A 21,210-nucleotide genomic window follows, 5' to 3' on the forward strand; every position below is an offset into this window, starting at 1 on the left:
ATTAACGTAACTTTTTTTTATACAAAATAAAATCAATGGAAGATAACTCGAGCAATAGATTTTATGTCTTACACATGTATTCCGTATTCTCCTTAATAGCAATTGATTACACATGTATTATGGTCTCCGTATCTTTATAAATAATTTTTATGCATCTACATATACATATAATTATCTGAGTCAATAATAGAGAACAGACTGACAAAGAGGAGGTTGAATAAGAGATTTCTCAGACGCAGCAATTTTGATGATCTTCAAAGCTTCCTCCAAGTCATTACAAAGCTGGTGAGGGTCTGGGATCACATCTGGATCAACCGCTACAGAAAATGTCATTTTATTTATGTAACTCTGAAAATGTAAAGTCAGTGCCTGCAAAAATTTAATATAATTAAATATATATATATATATAAGTATACATAGATATATATATATATATATATATGTATTGAAGAAGTGAGAAATATTGTTGGTGTTACATGGGGGTGGCCATAGACAGAAGGTGCAAGGTAAGCTATTGGATGGCCATAAAAGCTTATTTCTTCAAGGGGACCAACTATGTTTGAGAACGTCATTGTTGTGTTGGATACTATTCTTTTCGTCATACCTGCGGCTACCTGCAATTAACCCAATTCATTATTTTCTAAATAATATATATATATATATGTATTAAATCACTCTCAAGTATATATGTATGTATGTATGTATGTATGTATGTATGTATGTATGTATACACCTTGCTTCCAAAAAGTTTGAGTATTAACTTGGCAGTTTGAAATGATAAAATGGCCTCACAAGAGAGCTTCTTGCGGTCAACTATGGATTTAGCCGTGCGAATGTAATCCAGAGGGTCTTTTTGCAAGGCAATGGTGAAGGGAATCAGAATATATCCAATACAATTTCCCCATATGGCTTTAGACCCTTTAGCCATCATATTAGCCAGTACCTGTTTAATTAATTCATTAATTTAATTAATTATCCAATTAATCATGATTAGTAGACTAAATTTAATTTAATTACCTGAATCCCAGGAACTTCTCTTATGTTCGCCATAACAGCTGCCCTCACCCGCATTCTTTTTGGAATTTCAGTCATTTTATCTCCTCTTTTATTCTCACCTGTCAATAATAAATTACCATAATAAATATATATATATATATTATATTGAAATATATAATAACATAGTATATATAAGGTATATACCGTATTTCCTGTATATATATTTTGAGAGACCCGCCTGTGTCACCCCGAGTATGACATCATTAACAGTCTACCAAGAAGAAACAAGGAATTAGATGTGATTTATTATGAGATATTATTATGATATATATATATATATACACACACACACACAGAGATATATATATATATATACGTACCACGTTCATGAAATTTTTTACCAGCTTGATATCATCCAAGCTAATCGTCCGGTAAATAAAAACCCTAACGCTGTTATCTCCACCGTCACCTTTTAAAGGATTCTTCGTGTCTTTCAAAAACGACATCGTCGCAGCAAACACCAAAATATCCACCACGCTATTCACCATTACTACCAACCCCGACCAGATCGCCTTAAATACCCACCAAAATCTCTTCCATGAACTGTTGGTCGACTGTTTCCGTTGCTCCGGCACGGTGGGAAGCGAGTCGGGATCGGAAGTCTTTCTGGTGCAAGCAAGGAGGAGGGAAATGAGAGACATGCCGTCGCCGACTGAGTGATGAATCTTGAAGATGCCGACGGCGTCGGCGTCGGAAGTTTTGACGTTGAGAAGATGAAGCTCCCATAGTGGCTTAGAGAAGTCCATAGGGTCTTTTGTTAAGTTGGATGTGTAGTCTTCTATGAATTTTTCTGGTGATTCCATTTCTGGGTTTATGTCCGGGACGATTACATGATCTTCTACTTTGACTTTTGTTTTGATCCATCTTAGTTTTCTTTTGTTATTTTTCTCTCCCACCTAAACAAGAACGTGCTTCAGAAAGAATTATTTATTGAAAGAAAATGATGGAGATGGTGATGAAGATAACTTCCGGGTTGATGGGAAACATGAGAGTATGGAGAGAAATTAATGGTGGATAAATTGTATAGAGTATCTTAGAAATTCGGAAATGCCAAGCACATCGAGATTCACAGTGGCTTTTGATCTGCAGAAACTTCTTTTTCATCCATGCAATAAAGTTTCCCTGTGGATTGGTGACAGAATCACGCATGCATAGGCACAAGGATTCATATATCTTATATATATATATATATATCACGTCTTGAACCATCAATCGACATTTATAATTTTAGTTTTTTTTTTAATTATAGTTTAATTATTTAAATAGAATTTACACACACAAAATTAAGTTTCACGAGTACATTATAACAAATATAATTACCCATATAGCATTAGTAATTAATTAAATAACTCAAAAAATGATGATAATTAATTAATTAAATTAATATCATTAATTAATTGGTTAAATTTATTTTTTAAATTATTTTTAAAAATATTTAAGTATGATACAGTCATTTTAATTTTCTATTATGAAATTAAAGAAAATTAATTGTTTATAACAAATAAAAAACATTAAAAATTAAATTATAACCAAAAAATTCTATAAACTAAATTATAATAAGTGGTAAAGACTAGTTTATTAATTTATTAAATTTTCATTAAATAGATAAATTGGAGTAATATTAAACCACTTTATATATTTTTTTTTAAATCTAATATTAATAAAAATAACTATAGGTACATATATAAGCATGTATATGTACAGTGTATGTAATGACATAAGGTTTATTACCAGTATACTAGAGAACCGAGGGTGTTTGATCAAGGTATGCTTCAGGCCTTCAATGACAACGCCGGGATCGATTCTAGTCTTGCACCCCATAACGGCGATGATGTAACACTTCAGTCCCGGCACGTTAAATAACCTAGCCGCCGGACTCGCCGGCGCCTCCTCTCCACTACTCAAGTCGCCGCCGGTGGTGGCTACCGTCAACATATTTTCCTTGTTCTTCTTCTTCTTCTTCTTTCTTCTGCTCGCTCCTTTTTCCTCTGGTTTGTTTCGCGAATTGAAGGCGTTGGAACTTGGAAGAGAACTTACTTCATATAAATATGGTATATCCAATATATTATATTATAAGGGTAGTACTGTAATTTAATTCAAGTTTGGATGTACTTTTGTCAGATGCTGAAAATGGGGAGCCGTGCAGACGGTCTGCTCGAACAATGGAAGAGAACCGGAGAGGCTTGACCTCCGGGTGCATGTTGACGGAATTGCCCCTCGATTTGCTAAAATTTTACAATTTCGGAATTTCTTTTTTTTTTTACAATTATATTTTAATGAAGAAGATAAAGCAAATAATAATTGTCCCACTAGGTTAGTTCTGCTATTTAAAGGAGAAATTTATGGTGATTTAAGTTGATAATAATAATAATAATAATAATTTCATATTGAAAATTAAAAATTTAATTATGTTTTTATTTTATTTTTTTATCGATCGAAATTTAATTGTTTAGACCGATTACATGACAAATAATTTAAAATTAATTAAAATAAATCTAACTTCGTAAATTTAAGGTTAATAGAAAAATATGTAAAATATAATTAAAAAATTAAATATTCGATTCATCAAATCGTAGTTCGGTTATGCATTTATTATATATGAATGAAGTTAGCTCGTTTATAAATATTAAAAAATAAAAATATCATGTGTATGATTGTCAATGCATTGATTAGTTTAGTAGATAGCATTAATGTTGAATTGGTTATTATATTATTTTTTAAAAAAATATAATTTATATTTTTAAATTTTATTTAAATACATATTATTATTAATAACCTATCTAATACTTTATAATAAAAAATATATTAACATAGTCGTAAAGTTATAAAAATATTATTATTAAAGTGATAATGTTTTAAACGAGGATTGAAAAGCACGAAACGGGATCGAATCTGAGAGAGGCTACGCCCTTCCATTTTTTTAAAAAACTTTCTTAAAATGACATCGTTTTGTCAAAAAAGCCCACGTTCCCACAAATTGCACAAAGCCTGGACACTAGAGACCCAACAAAACGGGGCGTTTCATCCGTGCATTTTTTGCCAGCCCAAGGTCTGGACACTACAGACCCGACAAAACGGAACGTTTCATCCATGCGGTTTTTACATTTTAAATTACTATTTTCCCACGAGTTCTTTTTTTTCATCTCTCATGGAAGCTTACTGTATTGTCATATTCTTTTCATTATATAGATTTATATATATATATATATATACAAGAAAATATATATCTAAACAAAAAATATATATTTTTTGTTAGAATGAAATGGAAGATATAAAATAGAGCATGAAGAAAATAGATAAACATAAACATCTTAAAACCAGATTATGAAGTTGGAGTTAAAGATATCCCGTTCATCTCTCTCTCTCTCTCTCTCTCTATATATATATATATATATGTCTAGAATATACACTATAGTATTTAATATAAATTTCAATTTTTAAGATAAAGATGTCTATATTTATAAAGGTTCGGAACTTAAAAAGAAATAAATATATGAATTGAATGCGGAAGCAAAATAATAGAGTTATGTTTTACATTACTTACATAATAGTTTAAGATACCCAATAAGGTTACGGAAATGTTCATTCTAAAAAAACAAATGAAAATTAAATAAATAAACAAAAAGTAAATAATTAAGCATTTTATAAGACTTTCACTAGCTTTTGAAGGAGCTCGGGTGGTGAAATATTCACAACCCTCTTGGTGATCAAGATCTGGATCTTGACCCTCTTGATCTGAAATAATTAATGAATGAGTGAGGTACACTAATCCAGTAAGAATATCACACTACTCATCGATACAGAAAATAAAAGTTAGTAAAAATTATAAAAACAACCAATAGAACTCTTAATTTAAGTAAATTCATTTATCATAACTAAAATTATTTATTATATATTTACTGTTGCGAGATTTTCAAAAACGATTTATAGAGACAATAGCTCAACAACATCATAATCTCATGTTCAAGTAAGTAATAATAACAACTTTATTTTTTTATTTGCCTATTGGTATCCATATGGGTCCATAGAGATGTCCCATTACGCATGAACAAATATCCAACATTGTCAACCAACCGGTTGTCCCCATATCCCGTCTGCTATGAGTGCCAAAAATATCATCCCTTAAATATCTTATTCGGTATGATGGTGAAACGGGCTGTCCCCATACCCCGTCCAGTATGAACATCAAAAATATCATCCTTCAATACCTCATCCGGTATGAAGGTAAAACAGGTCATCCTCATACCCCGTCCAGTATGAGTGCCAAAAATACCAATCTTCAATACCCCGTCCGGTATGAGACGACGTTCACGGTAGATTTTTCTATATACTCGGTCCGTCCACCATCTCCTATAATATCCAGTAAAGCTATCATTCATTCATTCACTTAACCAATCAATTTTCTGTTTACATTTAATTTTCAGTTTCACAATTTAACTGTAATACATGCATCAAGGAAATACAACTGAATTATTTTACCAATTCCAGTATATATCGTACATTTAAAGCTGTAAAATCAAATAATCGGTTAAACAGGACAACAATAATAAATAACCAGTTCTGGCTTCATTAGTAATCTGTAATTAATTCTCAAAATTTTTTAAATTACATAAAATACCATTTTATTGATAATTAAATTTTAATTCCATAACAGATAATAAAGTGAATGATTCTTACCCGAACTTTCTACTATGCTTACTGGCGGTCCTCGGGTTTCTTGAATTTTTCTGTGTAGATTAAAATACGGTTCATGTACCTAGAAATACCCCCCAAAAAATTCAAAATCAGTATTAAAAATTTTTTCTAACCAATTTTAGAATTTCGGCACGGTGGCACCGCCGTGCTCCGACGATAACACTACCACCCGCGGGGGTAATTTGCCTTAGCTTGGCCATTTTCGGCCAATTTTTTTGGCCGATTTCAGCCAGTTTTATACTTATCCCTATGAGAAAAATACGTTAGCGGGTCTCGGTTAGTCGGAAAAAATCAAAAAATAAAAACTTACCAGCAGTAAAAATTTTCAATGCGGCGGCTCCGCCGACTCACCTTCTTTGCTAGACGTTTTTCTTCAGTCAACCTGTAGAAAACAAAACGGTGAACACAATGGTGAAAAAATTACATGAAACAGGAAGGGGTTCATCAGAGGCAATTTTTTGTTTTTAAGCCCGGCGACACCGCCAGGCTTTACCTGTAATTTCCAGCTCATCCGCCATTTTTTTTGCTCTGATTTGACCATTTGTGTGTTCAAAATCAAATTTTGAGTGAACAATTTTTTTTTTTTTACCTTTTTTGGTGGTCGGAGGTGGCTCTGACGCAGCGACGGGCAGCAGTCGACTCCCTTTTTCTTAGACTGATTTTTCTTCTCCGACGAGGGGGCTGGTGGCTAGGGTTTGAATTCGGTGTGAGTGAGATATTTATACCCGTCTCTTTTAAATATGGATCGTTCATTGCATTTGATTTTGATCGTGCGATTGCATTTAAAGAAGAAATGAATCTGAACCGTTCATTGAGATTTGATATGGATCGTACGATCCCTCTGTTTATGTCATTTATTGCGTTTAATCGCGACTGTCCAATCGTGCCTGAGGAGAGAACGAATCCAGACCGTTCACGCGCACGGGAATGTATCCGGGCCATTCGATCGCGGGCACGCGAATTGCCAGAGTGACCTCCCGCGTGACACCGAGTCAGTCTTGTCACACGGTGCGCTTCGGTTCGTCGGAGATGCTGACAGGGCATTTTTACATTACGCAATTTTTTTTAGTTACATTTAGAACTCCAGTTTCTAATTTTTTTTATTTCATTATCCATCTATTTTTTTTTCTAATTTTACATTAAATAAAAATTTATAAATTTAAAAATTATATTTTTATATATTTATTTTTTTTATTTTTTAAAATTAATTCTAAATTAAATTTTGAGACAAAATATTACAATATTTATATATAATTAATATTAATTGGGCGGTTACGTGTTTGTGTGTATATACATAAATATATTATATCAGACAATATCTGCTAAGAATTTAATGTAAGAAATTAATCATTTATGTTATGTGGGCATGTCAGTTTTCAATTAATTAATAAAAATAGAGTAATTTAAATATTTTAAAAAATATTAAAAAAAATGATTTAATATAAAATTAAATAAATAAAAGATGGTACATAAGAAAATAAATATATGCAGGACAGCGGTACAGCTGCAGTGAAAAATTTGACTTCGTCGTGCATGAAAAAGTAGAAGTGGACAATAGAGACAAAATCCAAAACGCGTGACTATTTACCGTTTTGATGGCAACCCTCAGATTAGACTGCGACTATTCTTTATTATTATTATTATTTTGTGGTCGGCTCTTTTTGACTGTTTTTTATAACATAATGTTTGGAATAAGTGAAATTTGCATAATTTTTTTAACATTTATATTTATTCTATTAAATAAAAATTATAAAAATTGGTATGTAGAAAATATATATATAAATAAATATAAAATAATGTATTTTCAATCATATTAAATAAAATGGTACTACTTAAATTTTACTTTTTTAAGAAATTAAATTCTTACAACTTTATGAGATATATTTAAATTTTTATAATATTTATAATTTTTTTATTTATTTACAGTCTAATTTTGTTATTAACGAAAATGGGTGTATGTATATATGTAGGTATATATGCACAAATCAATTGGCAATTCATGTGAGTTGTTTGGGAAATTTATGGCCTTGTGTTCCCTACCATAATGGAAGTGGCCACATGCTTTATTTTCTCGTTGATAGTCTAAGCCATTCATTTTCCTACTCGTCTCCTCAATTATTTGTCTTCATCACTATTATTAGATATAACCATAAAGACTAATATAATATAGTAATAATTGTATATAAATTATAAATTTATTATTTTTTTTTCAATTTAAGTATTTAATTTAAAGTTGATATTAAAAATTATAAATTAAATTAATATACTCCCGACTATCAAACTAAAAATATTGATATCTTAATAACATTCCGAGTAAATTATCAACCTGAAGTTACACCTGAGGAAGCAAGAGCCGTAGTAACTACTAAATCTTCTACTGGTACATGGACAATTGTATGAACCGATGGGCTTATTAGTTTTGATTGTTATAAATGACGATGCTATGCCATCGAGCCCGTTTCTGGAGAAGAAAGTCAATTTGTTACCCTTTAAACATTTTCGAATAAAGTTATGTTACGAGTAATGTATTTGGGTTAAAAGCCCTTCGCGCTCTACGTCTAAATGATCTATGAATCCCTCCATACTTATAATTTATCAATTTATTCATATATAAACACTAATAATAATACAATAAAATATAATATTTAAAAAAATACACATAAAAATATAACTTGACTTGAATTTATAATTTTTTATAAAAATTAATATATACTAAGTTAAGAGAGACAATTTATTTATATATATATATATAATTTTTTTGGGGGGTGTATATATTTTTTATTATATATATTCGCAATAATTATTATCATGACTTATAGTTTGTCATATTAGTTGACACGTTCCCCACTTTCAGTCCAGTCCACGGTATAAAGACAACGTAAAACCCACACTCTATGGGCTCGTTGTACTTAAAAGTTTTTGGGCCCACTTCAAGTACTACGTATTTATCTTTTATTTTTTTAATATATTAAATATAAATAATACTATATATAAATATATTTAAAATATATATATATATAGTTACGTGTAAAAAAATTTTATATATAATTAAATTTTAACATTTGTAGATTAAATTAAGAAAAAAAAATTCAATTATTTCAAATACTTAATTTATTTTATTTTTAGATACTATAACTTACCTTATTTCAAAATAAATAAATTATAAATTGTACAACTTAATTTATTTTATGTATATTATATATATATTTTTTAATTATTTCATCACATGGCATCATCAAAAAGTTGGTAGAAGTATAAATAAGGTTCAATATATATATATATATATATATAAAAGGTTAAGGCTTTATTTTATTTGATAAAAAGGAATGTCTTTTTGGGTTTACTTAGTGAATTCAATTACCTTTTTATGTGCCTTTTTCTTTTCCATCTTTTATTTTTTCATATTTCAATTTTTATAATTATTTTAACAAAATTAGGTCAATTATTTAATAGAAATGTAATTAATTTAGTAATATTCATCAAATTTATGGGATTATTATTATTATTATTATTATTTGCATGAAAACACAAATTTTCTCAAACCCAAACCGTTTATATTTGAATTAAACCATTACTAATAAAAAGTAGTCTAATTAATAATATTATCTAAGTAAAATCTTAAATATACTACGTCGATGTCAGTGAATTTTCAAAATTACAAAAAAAAAAAAGATTAATAATAATGTATAAATCGTATAATTAATCATAAGTTTAAGCAACTAATTAATGATGTTTATCGTAGTATGCTTGAGCTTATGATTATTTACATATAATAAAATCAAGAAAGCAAAACAAAGATACTATGAGCTATAGGTATAAATTCTACTTCTTGATTAAGAATATACTCTTCCCTAATCTTCTTTTAAATTTTGCTTTTGAAGTTATTAAATAATAGATAATTAATCACTTATGTAGCAATAATTGGTATGATTAGTATTAAAAAAAAAAACTATACTTTTATATGCTAAGCATATGTTTAAACATAAAATATTAAAAGTAGTAAAGTAATATAGGAACTAAAAGTTACATTATTAATGCTACTTATAAAATAATTTACGGGCTATATTGAATTTACTTTGCATAAATAAAAAATTTGTAGTTCGTGATTAAAATATTTTAGTAAACTAACACATTTTAAAGAGTGTATTAATAAAATTATAAGGTGGGTTGTAAAATGATTTCAATAATTTAGTTCAAAAGTTAAATTAAATCACCTTTTTAATCTTAATTAATAATAAATTATCGATTACTTAAAACACAAGGTTCTTCAAAAAGCTTTTATAAATGGAAGAATCATGTTCCTTTACATTTTGTTCATGGGATGATAAGGATTCGAGACCTTTATTTATGCCTTTTCTTCATGATACAATATATATATATATATATGTGTATGTGTGTGTATGCATATATATATATATGTGTGTTATATACTTTATAAATCTTTAAATATTGATCTTGATGGTTATTTAACGGTATATGACCTAACTTATAAGTATATTTATTTATTTCAAATGATTGATCGTGACATATACAAGCAATATGTTACATTGCACATACCACAATTCATATATTCTTCTTCATCTTGAATATTGATTTTATAGAGCTTTATTAAAAAAAAAATGATTATATTTTATTTTTATGTTCTTAATCTTAATTAAATTGGCTTAATTAATTAACCAAAATTTATAAAAAGGGCAAAAATAGCATGAATTTAATATATGTCTATAGTACTCATTGTAAATTAAACAGTAATTAATTTTGGCAATTAATATTTTAAAAGTGATGGTTTTGTTGGTTATTAGTTTAAATATACATACATACATGCATATATATATATAGTAAATTGTTTATATAAAAAGAATTAACAAATGGGTTTATTCGAATATGATGTGAAAATAACTCAAACTTTAGTAATAATTACTTTATAAAAAATGGCGTGCTTAATTGGTACTCTATTTAGCTCTCTTAATTACTAATATAATACACATATACCTAATTTAATCACTATGCTTAATTAAGAAAATTTTGTACTTAAAAATATAGGACGGTTAGGTTCTTCTTCTATTAAATTCGAAAACAATACTTAGCAACAAATTCCAAATGTTGACATTCTAAATTAAGACAAATAATATATTGGTTTCGTTATAGTATGCTAGTAGGTTTACGATAATCAAATTGAACTAATTTTAAACAAGTGTGTTATATTTATAATGAAAAGAATATTTCGTAATATTTATGTTTTTTTTTAAGTTTTAAATTAAAAACTAACAATAAAGTAATATTATTTAAATATATTTTATTATATTTGAAAATTGTGAATTTTAATTTTACCGAGAATATAAAATTGAATACTAAATTAAATAGTGTATTAATAGAACTGTATTGATCAAATTAAAATAATTTTTACAGGGTTTATTATATTTTTTTGGATAAAAATATATTTAATCTAAGGTTATATTTTTTTTAGTTATTTTTTTTAGAAAATTCAAATTAAAGAACTATAAATTAATCGGTCAAAGTATAGGGTTGACCCAAAGAGGTTATGTATTTTGGAAATGTACACATTACTCATTTTCATATTATATAGTAGTGTGTAGGTAAAATAAAATATTACTGATAAAAAAATAATTATAATTATGTTGGATGATAAATCATTATTTTTTACATTAATAGAATTATAAATTATAAAAAGGCAAGCTGGCTATTTAGTCAAATTCATTAATTATGACGTACTTATTTTTTTAAAATTAATTTATAATTTATATAAAATTTAAAAGTAATTTTCTTTAATAAATGAAATTAATTAATTTTTTTTTTTTTTAGGAAACTAAATGTTTACCAAATTTGTAATTCACGTCAGTCCTGGAGAACAGTGGTAGTGGTGGTGGCTCTGAAAGTAGTAGAAGCCAGCTAATGCTTCCCTGATCTCTCGACGTCGACTTCACACCAAACTTTCACACTCTTCTCTCACACCCTCTCTCTCTCAAAATTTACACACTCTATTCTCACATCAAAACTACACACCCACCATTCACTCTCTCTCTCTCTCTCTCTGTCTCTCTCTATATATATATATACATATATTGAAGTCTCCATTTTTTTCTATTTAACACACTCTCTCAAACTTGCACACTCTACCTGTACTCTCTATTCTCACACCCTTCACTACCCATCAAAACTCCACAACCACCAATTTATTCTCTCTCTCACTATATGTATTTTAAAGTCTCCATTTGTTCTATTTAACGCACACTCTCTCTCTATAAACTTATAGAAAAGACTGAAATGGGGTACGGCAGACTCGGGCCGTCGGAACCCGGAAGCTTCTCGCCGGAACGCGCCACGTTGCCGTACGAAACACGATCTGGGCCCACCGGGAATGGCAGGAAGAGGAAGCTGATTCTGCTGTCTTTGCTGGCGGTGGCTCTGATCATCGCGTCGGCGGTCTCTGCTACAGTGTTAGTCGGCATGAAGACGGAGGCGTCGGGTCAACAATCGGGTCAAACCATGACGCGGAAACCTACCCAGGCTATTTCTCGGGCCTGCAGCAAGACCCGATTCCAAGCTCTCTGCGTTGACTCTCTGCTTCAGTTTCCCGGGTCGACGACGGCCAGCGAGCAGGACCTGGTTCACATTTCGTTCAACATGACGCTGCAGCATTTCAGCAAAGCTCTGTACACCACCTCCGCCATCTCGTATGTTCAGATGGAACCTCGGGTTCGCTCCGCCTACGAGGATTGCCTCGAGCTGTTGGAAGATTCCATAGACGCACTCTTACGTTCTCTTTCCTCCGTTATCCCTTCGGCCGGCGCCGGAAGTGGAGTTCAGGGCGCCAGGGGGTCCGGACAGGACGTTATGACGTGGCTGAGCGCCGCCCTGACCAACCAAGACACGTGCACTGATGGGTTCAGTGACGTCAGCGGGTCGGTGAAGACCCAGATGGCGATCCAGCTGAGGGACTTGTCGGAGCTGGTGAGTAACTGCCTGGCGATCTTTGCTGCATCCGCCAGTGATGATTTTTCCGGCGTGCCGATCCAGAACAAAAGGAGGCTGATGGGATCCCATGAGAAGAATGGCAATGAGTTTCCGATATGGCTTAGCCGGAAAGAGCGAGAGCTGCTTGATTTACCGCCGTCGACGATTCAGGCCGATATCATCGTGTCTAAGGACGGCAATGGAACGTATAAAACGATCGCCGAAGCCATCAAAAAAGCGCCGGAGTACAGCAGCCGCCGGACGATTATTTACGTAAGGGCAGGAAGGTAAATTCACGTTATTTAGCATTTTTAACTCTTTATTTATTTTTTCAAGTTTCATTCAAAAGAGAAAAAAAAAAATCGTGTTTTAAAAAGTAAAATGACGGAAATACCCTCCAAAAAATCACGAGTTCCTTTTTGGAAAATAAATTCACCGAATGCATCAAATGTAATCATGTGTATTTTTCTTTTTTTCACGTGGAAAAGTCACTTTTTTTTTTTACTATTTCCTTTTTTTGACTCACCAAAAAGTCAACAGTATTTTTTTTTTACTTTTAATAAGTTTAAATATAATACCATATACTTTAAATTAAAAATTAAAATATTATTTTACAGATACGAGGAGGATAATTTGAAGGTGGGAAGGAAGAAGACGAATCTGATGTTCATTGGAGATGGGAAGGGTAGAACCGTCATTTCAGGTGGCAGAAACGTGTTCCAAAATCTCACTACTTTCCACACGGCGTCGTTTGGTAAGAATCAAAATTTAATTAAATTAAAAAATATTTAATATAATAGTGATTGATGTAGTCGTTGCACGTGGCATAAATAATATTCTACACAAAATCTGACGCAAAACACTTTCCAGATTCCTTCATGTTAACTCTTATCTTATCTCATGGGTTCTTCTCTTTTTTTTTTTTTTGAATTTCCCAAATTGCCCTTACTTGTTAATTTACATTTTTACCCCCCGGTTAAATTTTTCTAACCTGCTTTTTTGTCATCAGCTGCAACCGGAGCTGGGTTCATAGCAAGGGACATGACCTTTGAGAACTGGGCTGGGCCGGCCAAGCACCAGGCGGTCGCCCTCCGTGTAGGCGCGGACCATGCGGTGGTCTACCGATGCAACATTATCGGTTACCAGGATACCCTATACGTCCACTCCAATCGTCAATTTTTCCGCGAATGTGCCATATATGGCACGGTAGATTTTATCTTCGGTAATGCCGCGGTTGTATTACAAAATTGTAGCATCTATGCCCGTAAGCCCATGGACTTACAAAAAAATACGATTACGGCCCAAAATCGCAAGGACCCGAACCAAAATACCGGAATTTCGATTCACGCTAGTCGGATACTTGCCACGCCGGAACTTGTTGCATCACAAGCTAATTTCCCGACATACCTCGGCCGCCCGTGGAAGACGTTTTCAAGAACGGTGTACATGTTATCGTACATTGGCGATCACGTCCACTCTCGAGGATGGCTCGAGTGGAACGCGACAGCTCCGGTCGATAAATTGTACTACGGAGAATACATGAATTATGGCCCGGGTGCGGCTATTGGACAACGAGTGAAATGGCCCGGATATCGAGTGATCACGTCTACGGTGGAGGCGAGCCGGTTCACGGTTGCCCAATTTATCTATGGATCGTCGTGGTTACCGTCTACCGGCGTCGCCTTCTTGGCTGGGCTCTCGGTTTAGATCGTCACACATAATGCTATATAGTTTCATAAAGTTTGGCCCAAGCCCAAATAAGGGGAAGGGTTTTTTTCTTAATTTTTTTGTGGGTAACTTTATGGAAATATAATTTTCTATTTTAATTCTTTTCTCATTAAATATTTGTAATAATAATAACAATAATAATAATTCCACTAGTTCATCCTCCCTATAAAGTAATTATATATATATATATATATAGGCTACATAATTTATAGTTGTTGATCTAATTGAATTTTCTCATTTGGGAAAATTATATGTAATAAGATTGTAATGTAAGGGTCACTTAATGATTAATTGACTTTTGTGACACCTTCTTCTTCTTCTTCTTTTATCATGTGTCTTTCTATAATTATTCTTTAACGGTCTCATGATCAAACCAAATCATATTACACCTAAGCATGTATTATATACTTACACACACACACACACATATATATATATTATATTATATGGGTGCATATGGATGAAGTAATGGTGTCGGTGGGAGGTGAAATGACTCTTTTAGGGGTCAAGGGAGGTGCATGGGACATGGCCTACCACCGACAAGGGTGGTGTTTCGGTGTAAGAATACAAAACTAGTGGATGATATTTGATATTATTATTATAATTATTATATTATGTTGTTATTATTATGGGTAAAATAAGACACCCAAATCTTACTTTTTAATTTAATTTGTTATAAAAATAAGTAATTATGGAAATTTTGCTATAATTTTAAGATAATTTATCTTTTAATGAAATTAATGGGGATTGAAAAAACAATTTTTTTTAAAAAAAATTGAAATTTATATTGGTTATAATAGCATAATTACTAATTGTAAAACTTCAAGATAATTTAGACCGCAATAATTAAAATCTTAATTAAACATAATTAATTATGAACATTAAGTAATCAATTTCTAAAATTGTTTGAAATCAAATTGGTTTTTTTTTTTTTTTTTCTTTTATGGAGTCATGATCACAAGAAAGGACATTTGTAATAAATCAAAACAAGACATTGATTATGTTCACGGCCATTTAATTACATAAATATATAATGGTTTGTATAGAATAAATGAATGCCTTCGGCGTAAATGTGAGGAGTTAGGGAGATAGGCTGGTGAGTATTGTGTTGTCAATTTCTCATAATCTACATTTGTAGTTAGTCCTTTAATGTTGCCACTAACCTCTACTCTTCACATGCTTGTCAACCTCATTATAATTATATTTAGAATTGTAAACCAGACTTCAAATTGTTGCATTTACGAAGCCAACCACAATAAGTCACTGTTTTTGTCTTTCGGTGGGTGGGTAAGAGGGCCCTATAGTACAAACACTTACTAGTTGGTTTTCTCACATATACATATATATATATATATATGTTGTTTATGAAAACATGTACTTTTATTTAATAATTAAATACCCACTTCTCATATACTTCAATAAATAAGTAAGATAGAATGAATTTACCCGTATAAATATTGAAGACAAGAAGAAGGGCTATCACCAACCTTCGTAGAAGCCTCAGATCCACAAAGCTTGTATTTAAGTTTATTCCATTTCCATGTCCCTGATATAATCCGTTCGGTGACAGATCACGACCATGATTTCTCAGCTCATGTAAATCAGAGGAAAGTACACTAATTAAGATGGTAATTATGAACAAAATCTCCCAAACCAGAAATAATCCCTAGGGATTTTAAGTCTAATGCAACTCTAATGCAACTCTTTGAAGACAGATTTGCCTCAATTCAAAAAGAAGATTTTGGAATCCAGAATAGAGGCGTACACTGATTAAGATGTAAGTCAGATGTGAGTACACTAGTTAAGATGGTAATTGTGAAGAAAAATCTCCCAAACCAGAAATAATCCATAGGATTTTTTAACTCTGAAACCCTAGAAAACTCTGATGCAACTCTTTAAAGACAGATTTGCTTTAATTCAAAAAGAAGATTTTGGAATCCAGAATAAAGTTATTTACTGGTCACTCCTAAGAAAAATAACCATCCATGAGTAAAAAATAACATGGAAACGCTTTCAAAAGCCACCATTCACCTGCATAAGAATAACTTACAAAGCAGGGAATTATGGTATCATTTTGGAAAATGCTTGTAAGTAGAGACGAAGAAAAGAGGGTGAGAAGATATAAGAGTTACTGCACAAGTTCTATTTCCAAATCCAGTTATGAACAAAGCCATCTCAGTGATGGAGACACAAGTTCTAGTTACAAATCAAACTACATAGAACCTGCAAACCACCAAGAGATTAATCGAGAATCATCACCCGCTTTGTGTAGATAGTGTGCACGACGGCTTATGCATGTACCCATACACGACGCATGCCTAAGAGTAACTAATTCATGGAGTTATGGACTCAGCTGATCAAGATGATTGTCCATGATCAGTGACAAGCATTCGAGGAATGTGTCTTCGCTTGCTCCTGGGAGAACAGCTTCTTCTGCTTCTTGAATAATCTCCTCGATGAGAGATCTCTTGTAAATTGTTTCCCTGCACATTATGCTTCCTATTGCAAAGGGAGTAAATCCCCTCTCTGCACCTTTCTTCAGAAGCATAGTGGAAATACGAAGAACACGAGCACAGTCTGCAGGGAGATCCCAACCATGATACCTCAGAAGTTTAATGTCTTGATCTGCATCTAGTGACTTGATGTAGTCAATAGTTTCAGGGGCATATGGTTCGCGGGCTTGAGGCCAGTAGAGCCATTCAAATGTGCAATCTTCAAACTGCAGCAAAAAGAAGTGAACATGAAATGATACAACAGATAGCAGGGCGCATTCAAATGCCACAAGTGAAAGTTCATTCTGCAAAACTTATTTCCTAATGTTTTGGGATAAATACATGGATTTCAAACCTACTGATTAGGAGAAGTAAAGAAAAAATTCGAGATTCAGAAAAAGTTTGCAAATAGGAGTAGGGTGTCATGAGCATTTAGCAGCAATGCAGACTATGCAGCAGATGTCAAAGTTTTTACAGTTACATGAGACACTATGCAGCAGATTATTGTGAACGTCTTTGTATGGCGTAAATATGGAAAGCATGGCAAGAGGCAAGGTAACAACTAAGAAGATTTAAATTCAAGTAAATACGAAATTCTAATTAGTATGGAATTCCTAAGTAGTATATGATTTTTCATTAATATTGAAATTCTAAATATTATAAGATTTTCAATATTTTAATAGAGTACTCATAATTAAACTTAAATTCTTAATTAGATTAAGATTCATAAATAAGAATTATAATTTCTATTTAAAAAAAGTATACTTGCTATTAATAAAAATAAGTCAGAATTTATTTCAAAACTACAAGGTGAGATCTCTCTCAAACGAGGTCTAAGGTAATAATTTACTTTCGATGAGAAGTAATCTATTTCCATAAAATAGGTTGCTCTCATAATAAAAACAAAAGTATTAATGCCTTATAGGATGACGATTTTTTTGTAAATTGCCTGGTGACTTGATCTTTAACTAGAGAACTATCACGAACCTAATACATGGTTCCGTTATTGAAGAAATAGAGAGAGTGGAAGAAGACCAAGAGAGAGAGAGAAGTAGACAGCAACCGAGAATCGGCGAGATGTGAGAGAAAGATTGTATTCGAATTTCAACAATTTTTCATATCCTTCCTTGAGTACATGTTTAAGTAAAGGCTATCTTAAGTAAGAATTTGCAAACGCCGGATATGATGATCCCAGATCTTCCTCCAATAATTTATTATGATGATCCAAGATTTTTCGAATCTTTTTCTATTTTCCTAATTTACCATTAGTCCCCTACAATACCCTCACTTTAAACATCAACTTCGTCCCAAGGTTCAAAATCTAGCTTCTATTTTTTTTTTTGAATTTTTTATTTTATTATTATTATTATTTTAATAATTATACATATATACATATATTAAAGCGTTTGTAGCTCAGTGACGAGAAAGAATGTGGAGGTGGAGGTGTTTAGGGAGAGGGATCGAAGAAATGGGTGGGACATTGATTTTGTTAGAAATTTAAATGATTGGGAGATTGATGAGTTTACAAGGCTTCTTCAAATTCTTATGGATGTTCATTTAGATTAGGGCAGCGACAAGGCTACTTGGAAATTCAAAAAAGATGATATTTTTATTGTGAAATCTTTATATGACCATTTGACATCTAAAGAGGACAACGGATTACACTTCCCGGTTCACCAGATATGGAACGCAAATGCACCACCGAGGATTATTTTTTTCGCTTGGGAAACAAGCCGGGAGTGTATTCTCACTATTGACAAGTTGATGAGAATAGGCCACATTATAGCCAACAGGTGCTATCTTTGTATGAATGTTGATCTTGCAACAATCTTTTTCTTTGGTGTCAGGTAACCTATAGTTTATGGACTATGGTGTACACTCTATTGGGTATCAATTGGGTGATAAGTGGCTCGGTAAAAAATGAATTGTGGGCATTGGGTGGGATTAGGAGTAGTTCTAGGTTTGTTAAAACGATTCATTTGTCTACTTTTTAGGTTGTGTAGAAAGAGAGGAACAATAGAACTTTCAATGGGCGTGTGAAGGATATTGGAAGATTTAGAGATAGATAGTTACATACTTTTGAAACTCTTATTCTAGATAATGATGTGTATGAGTGAGATGATTTTGAGAAGATTTTTGATGCACTAACTGATTTATAAATTCTTTTGTATAGGGGTGACACCCCTCGATATCATATGCGTAATATACATGTTTTTATTTTAAAAATATACATATATATATTAAATCAGATTATATATTTATGTTTTAAACCATTTTTTTAAAAAATTTTATTTAATTATTATAACTATATGTTTTAAAACAATTATATATTTTTTAATTATTATATGTATATAAATATATATTAAAGCGGTTTTCTACGACTTCCACCCCAGGAAATCAAATTTCACAGCATGACCCCTCCACACCACCGACACAGCAATTGCTGTAACGTCTTCTTCTTTTTCCACATCTTCTTTCGTTTCTCCTTTAGATAAGAAACCATTCGGAGAATGAGAGGTCTGCAAGTTCCCATCTTGACCTTGTGAGTATTGAAACGGAACTCGAACAGAATTTCCAAGAGGTAACTCTTTTCATTTGATTGACCATTGAGAGCTACGTCTAGTTGATCAAGGCAGACGAGGGAGAGACCCATAGGATTTCCATTCCTGGCTGCTATTGCTTGAGAAAGAAAGAGAAGTGGAGCAGGTGAACCCGTTTGGTTCAAAATATTCGGTGGACTACTTCAAATAGGAGAATCTACAAAACCGAGTTTGGTATGTGCTTTTTGGGACAGTTCAATAACTAACCCGATTTTAGATTTATCTGAACCCCAAATCTTTTATTTTTCATCATCATGCGTGAGGGGTTAGTAGGATTCCCTTTTGGTCGTCAAGTGCGACTGCTTGAGCCGTCGGCCTCGCGTCGTCCGGGAGGGATATAACCGCTATGACACTACATCTCCATCAAATATTCAAACTATTGCTGCATCTGCTTTTTGAACTTGTGAACTTCAATCAAGAGGTCAGATAGCCGTTGGTCCAACTCTTGCACCATTGGCTCCGTCTGCTCGGACGGCTAGTTGGATTTGGATCACCGCTCTGATACTCAGTTGTCACGAACCTGATACATAGTTCTGATAAGGAAAAAAATAGAGAAAAAGAGGGTGAAGACCGAGAGAGAGAGAGAGAGAGAGAGAGAGAGAGAGAGAGAGAGAGAGAGAAGATGAGAATTGGTAAGATGTGAGAGAAGGATTGTATTCAAATTTCAATAATTTTCCATATTTTTCCTTGAGTACATGTTAAATATAGGTTATAAAGTAAGAATTTGTAACCATCAGATATGATGATCTTGAATCTTCCTGTCCTAATTTATTATGATGATCTTGGATATGATGATCCGAGATTTTCCATATCCCAGATCTTTTTCTATTTTCCTATTGAAATTGTTAGGAGAGAACCAGGCGTTCAAGCTAGTAGATAAAATTTGATTTAGCAGCATAACCATAACTAGCACCAGATCGGTCTTGACATATAGGCGGCTTTTTCGAAAAAGCTACTTATGGTCTAGCAACTTGATCTCACTCAGGAAAAGAAAGTTTAGGCATCTTTCCTTCCTGCCGCTGTTAATGACATTTATGGATCAAGAGGATTGATTAATAAAGAATCTTATGAATATGGGTATATATCCTTTATAATTGGCTAGCAATGTATCATTGGTCCCTTGAGTAAATGTTTAAATATAGGCTATAAAGTAAGAATTTGTAACCGTTGGATATGATCATCCTGGATCTTCCTCTCCTAATTTATTATGATGATCCTAGATATGATCCGGGATTTTCCATATCCCGGATCTTTTTCTATTTTCCTAATTTATCATTGGTCCTTACAGGAATGTAACACAGATGTAAAAAATTTACAGTTACATGCCCAAGTATTTGTTTGGAAGTTGAGACAATCAGAGAAAGGTAGGGAAGGGAATCCAGTAACTTGATCCACATTTTTATTCAGTACATGCTATTCCAATTAATACTTTGTTGAGGGAACTAAAAAACCTCAATCCTTTCCAGTCCTCTTCAACCCAAGTTGACTCAAAACTATGTTCAGAACAAACCAAAATATTATTATCTTCATTTGGAAAACCATATTCAGCTAAAGTAGAGGATGATAAAAACTCTCATTAAAATAATAAAAATTAACCGAGTATAGAAGTATATATGAAATTCTATTTTAGGTCAAATATTTTCTTTTTGACAGATATATAAGGT

The 21,210-nt window shown here is 32.1% G+C and overlaps 3 protein-coding genes across 8 annotated transcripts in view; 1 reads left to right on the forward strand and 2 right to left on the reverse strand.

Moving 5' to 3' along the window:
- LOC110823258 (phosphatidylinositol 4-kinase gamma-like protein) overlaps window positions 1-21,210 on the reverse strand; it is a 58,646-nt gene that overhangs the window by 34,601 nt on the left and 2,835 nt on the right. For 2 of the 3 annotated variants that reach the window (XM_022053615.2, XM_088210621.1), the window contains exon 3: window positions 16,577-17,173. The exons of the other annotated variant lie outside the window; for it this stretch is intronic. In XM_022053615.2, the coding sequence (XP_021909307.2) occupies window positions 16,796-17,173 (378 nt within the window). In that variant the 3' untranslated portion in view covers window positions 16,577-16,795. Of the gene's footprint in view, window positions 1-16,576; window positions 17,174-21,210 lie in introns of those variants that run through there. 3 annotated transcript variants of the gene reach the window in all.
- On the reverse strand, window positions 48-3,116 carry LOC110823233 (wax ester synthase/diacylglycerol acyltransferase 11-like). Of its 4 annotated transcripts, none has more exons than XM_022053580.2 (7): window positions 2,788-3,102; window positions 1,377-1,952; window positions 1,201-1,267; window positions 1,018-1,115; window positions 734-943; window positions 477-614; window positions 48-369 (listed from the first exon to the last, which is right to left on the reverse strand). In XM_022053580.2, exons 1-7 carry the CDS (start codon window positions 2,989-2,991, stop codon window positions 181-183), a joined length of 1,482 nt encoding a protein of 493 aa, XP_021909272.2. In that variant the 5' UTR covers window positions 2,992-3,102; the 3' UTR covers window positions 48-180. The 4 variants fall into 4 exon arrangements, 3 of the variants coding, with proteins under 3 accessions (XP_021909272.2, XP_021909274.2, XP_021909275.2); XR_002541363.2 differs by having other exon boundaries at window positions 228-369; window positions 793-943; window positions 2,788-3,105; XM_022053582.2 differs by lacking the exon at window positions 734-943 and having other exon boundaries at window positions 2,788-3,116.
- On the forward strand, window positions 11,843-14,616 carry LOC110823232 (putative pectinesterase/pectinesterase inhibitor 34). The gene is made up of 3 exons (XM_022053579.2): window positions 11,843-13,013; window positions 13,344-13,480; window positions 13,736-14,616. Exons 1-3 carry the CDS (start codon window positions 12,037-12,039, stop codon window positions 14,431-14,433), a joined length of 1,812 nt encoding a protein of 603 aa, XP_021909271.1. The 5' UTR covers window positions 11,843-12,036; the 3' UTR covers window positions 14,434-14,616.

This window comes from Carica papaya, chromosome 9 (assembly GCF_054855325.1).
Source record: "Carica papaya isolate Zhongbai chromosome 9, ASM5485532v1, whole genome shotgun sequence".
Taxonomy (NCBI): Eukaryota; Viridiplantae; Streptophyta; class Magnoliopsida; order Brassicales; family Caricaceae; genus Carica; species Carica papaya.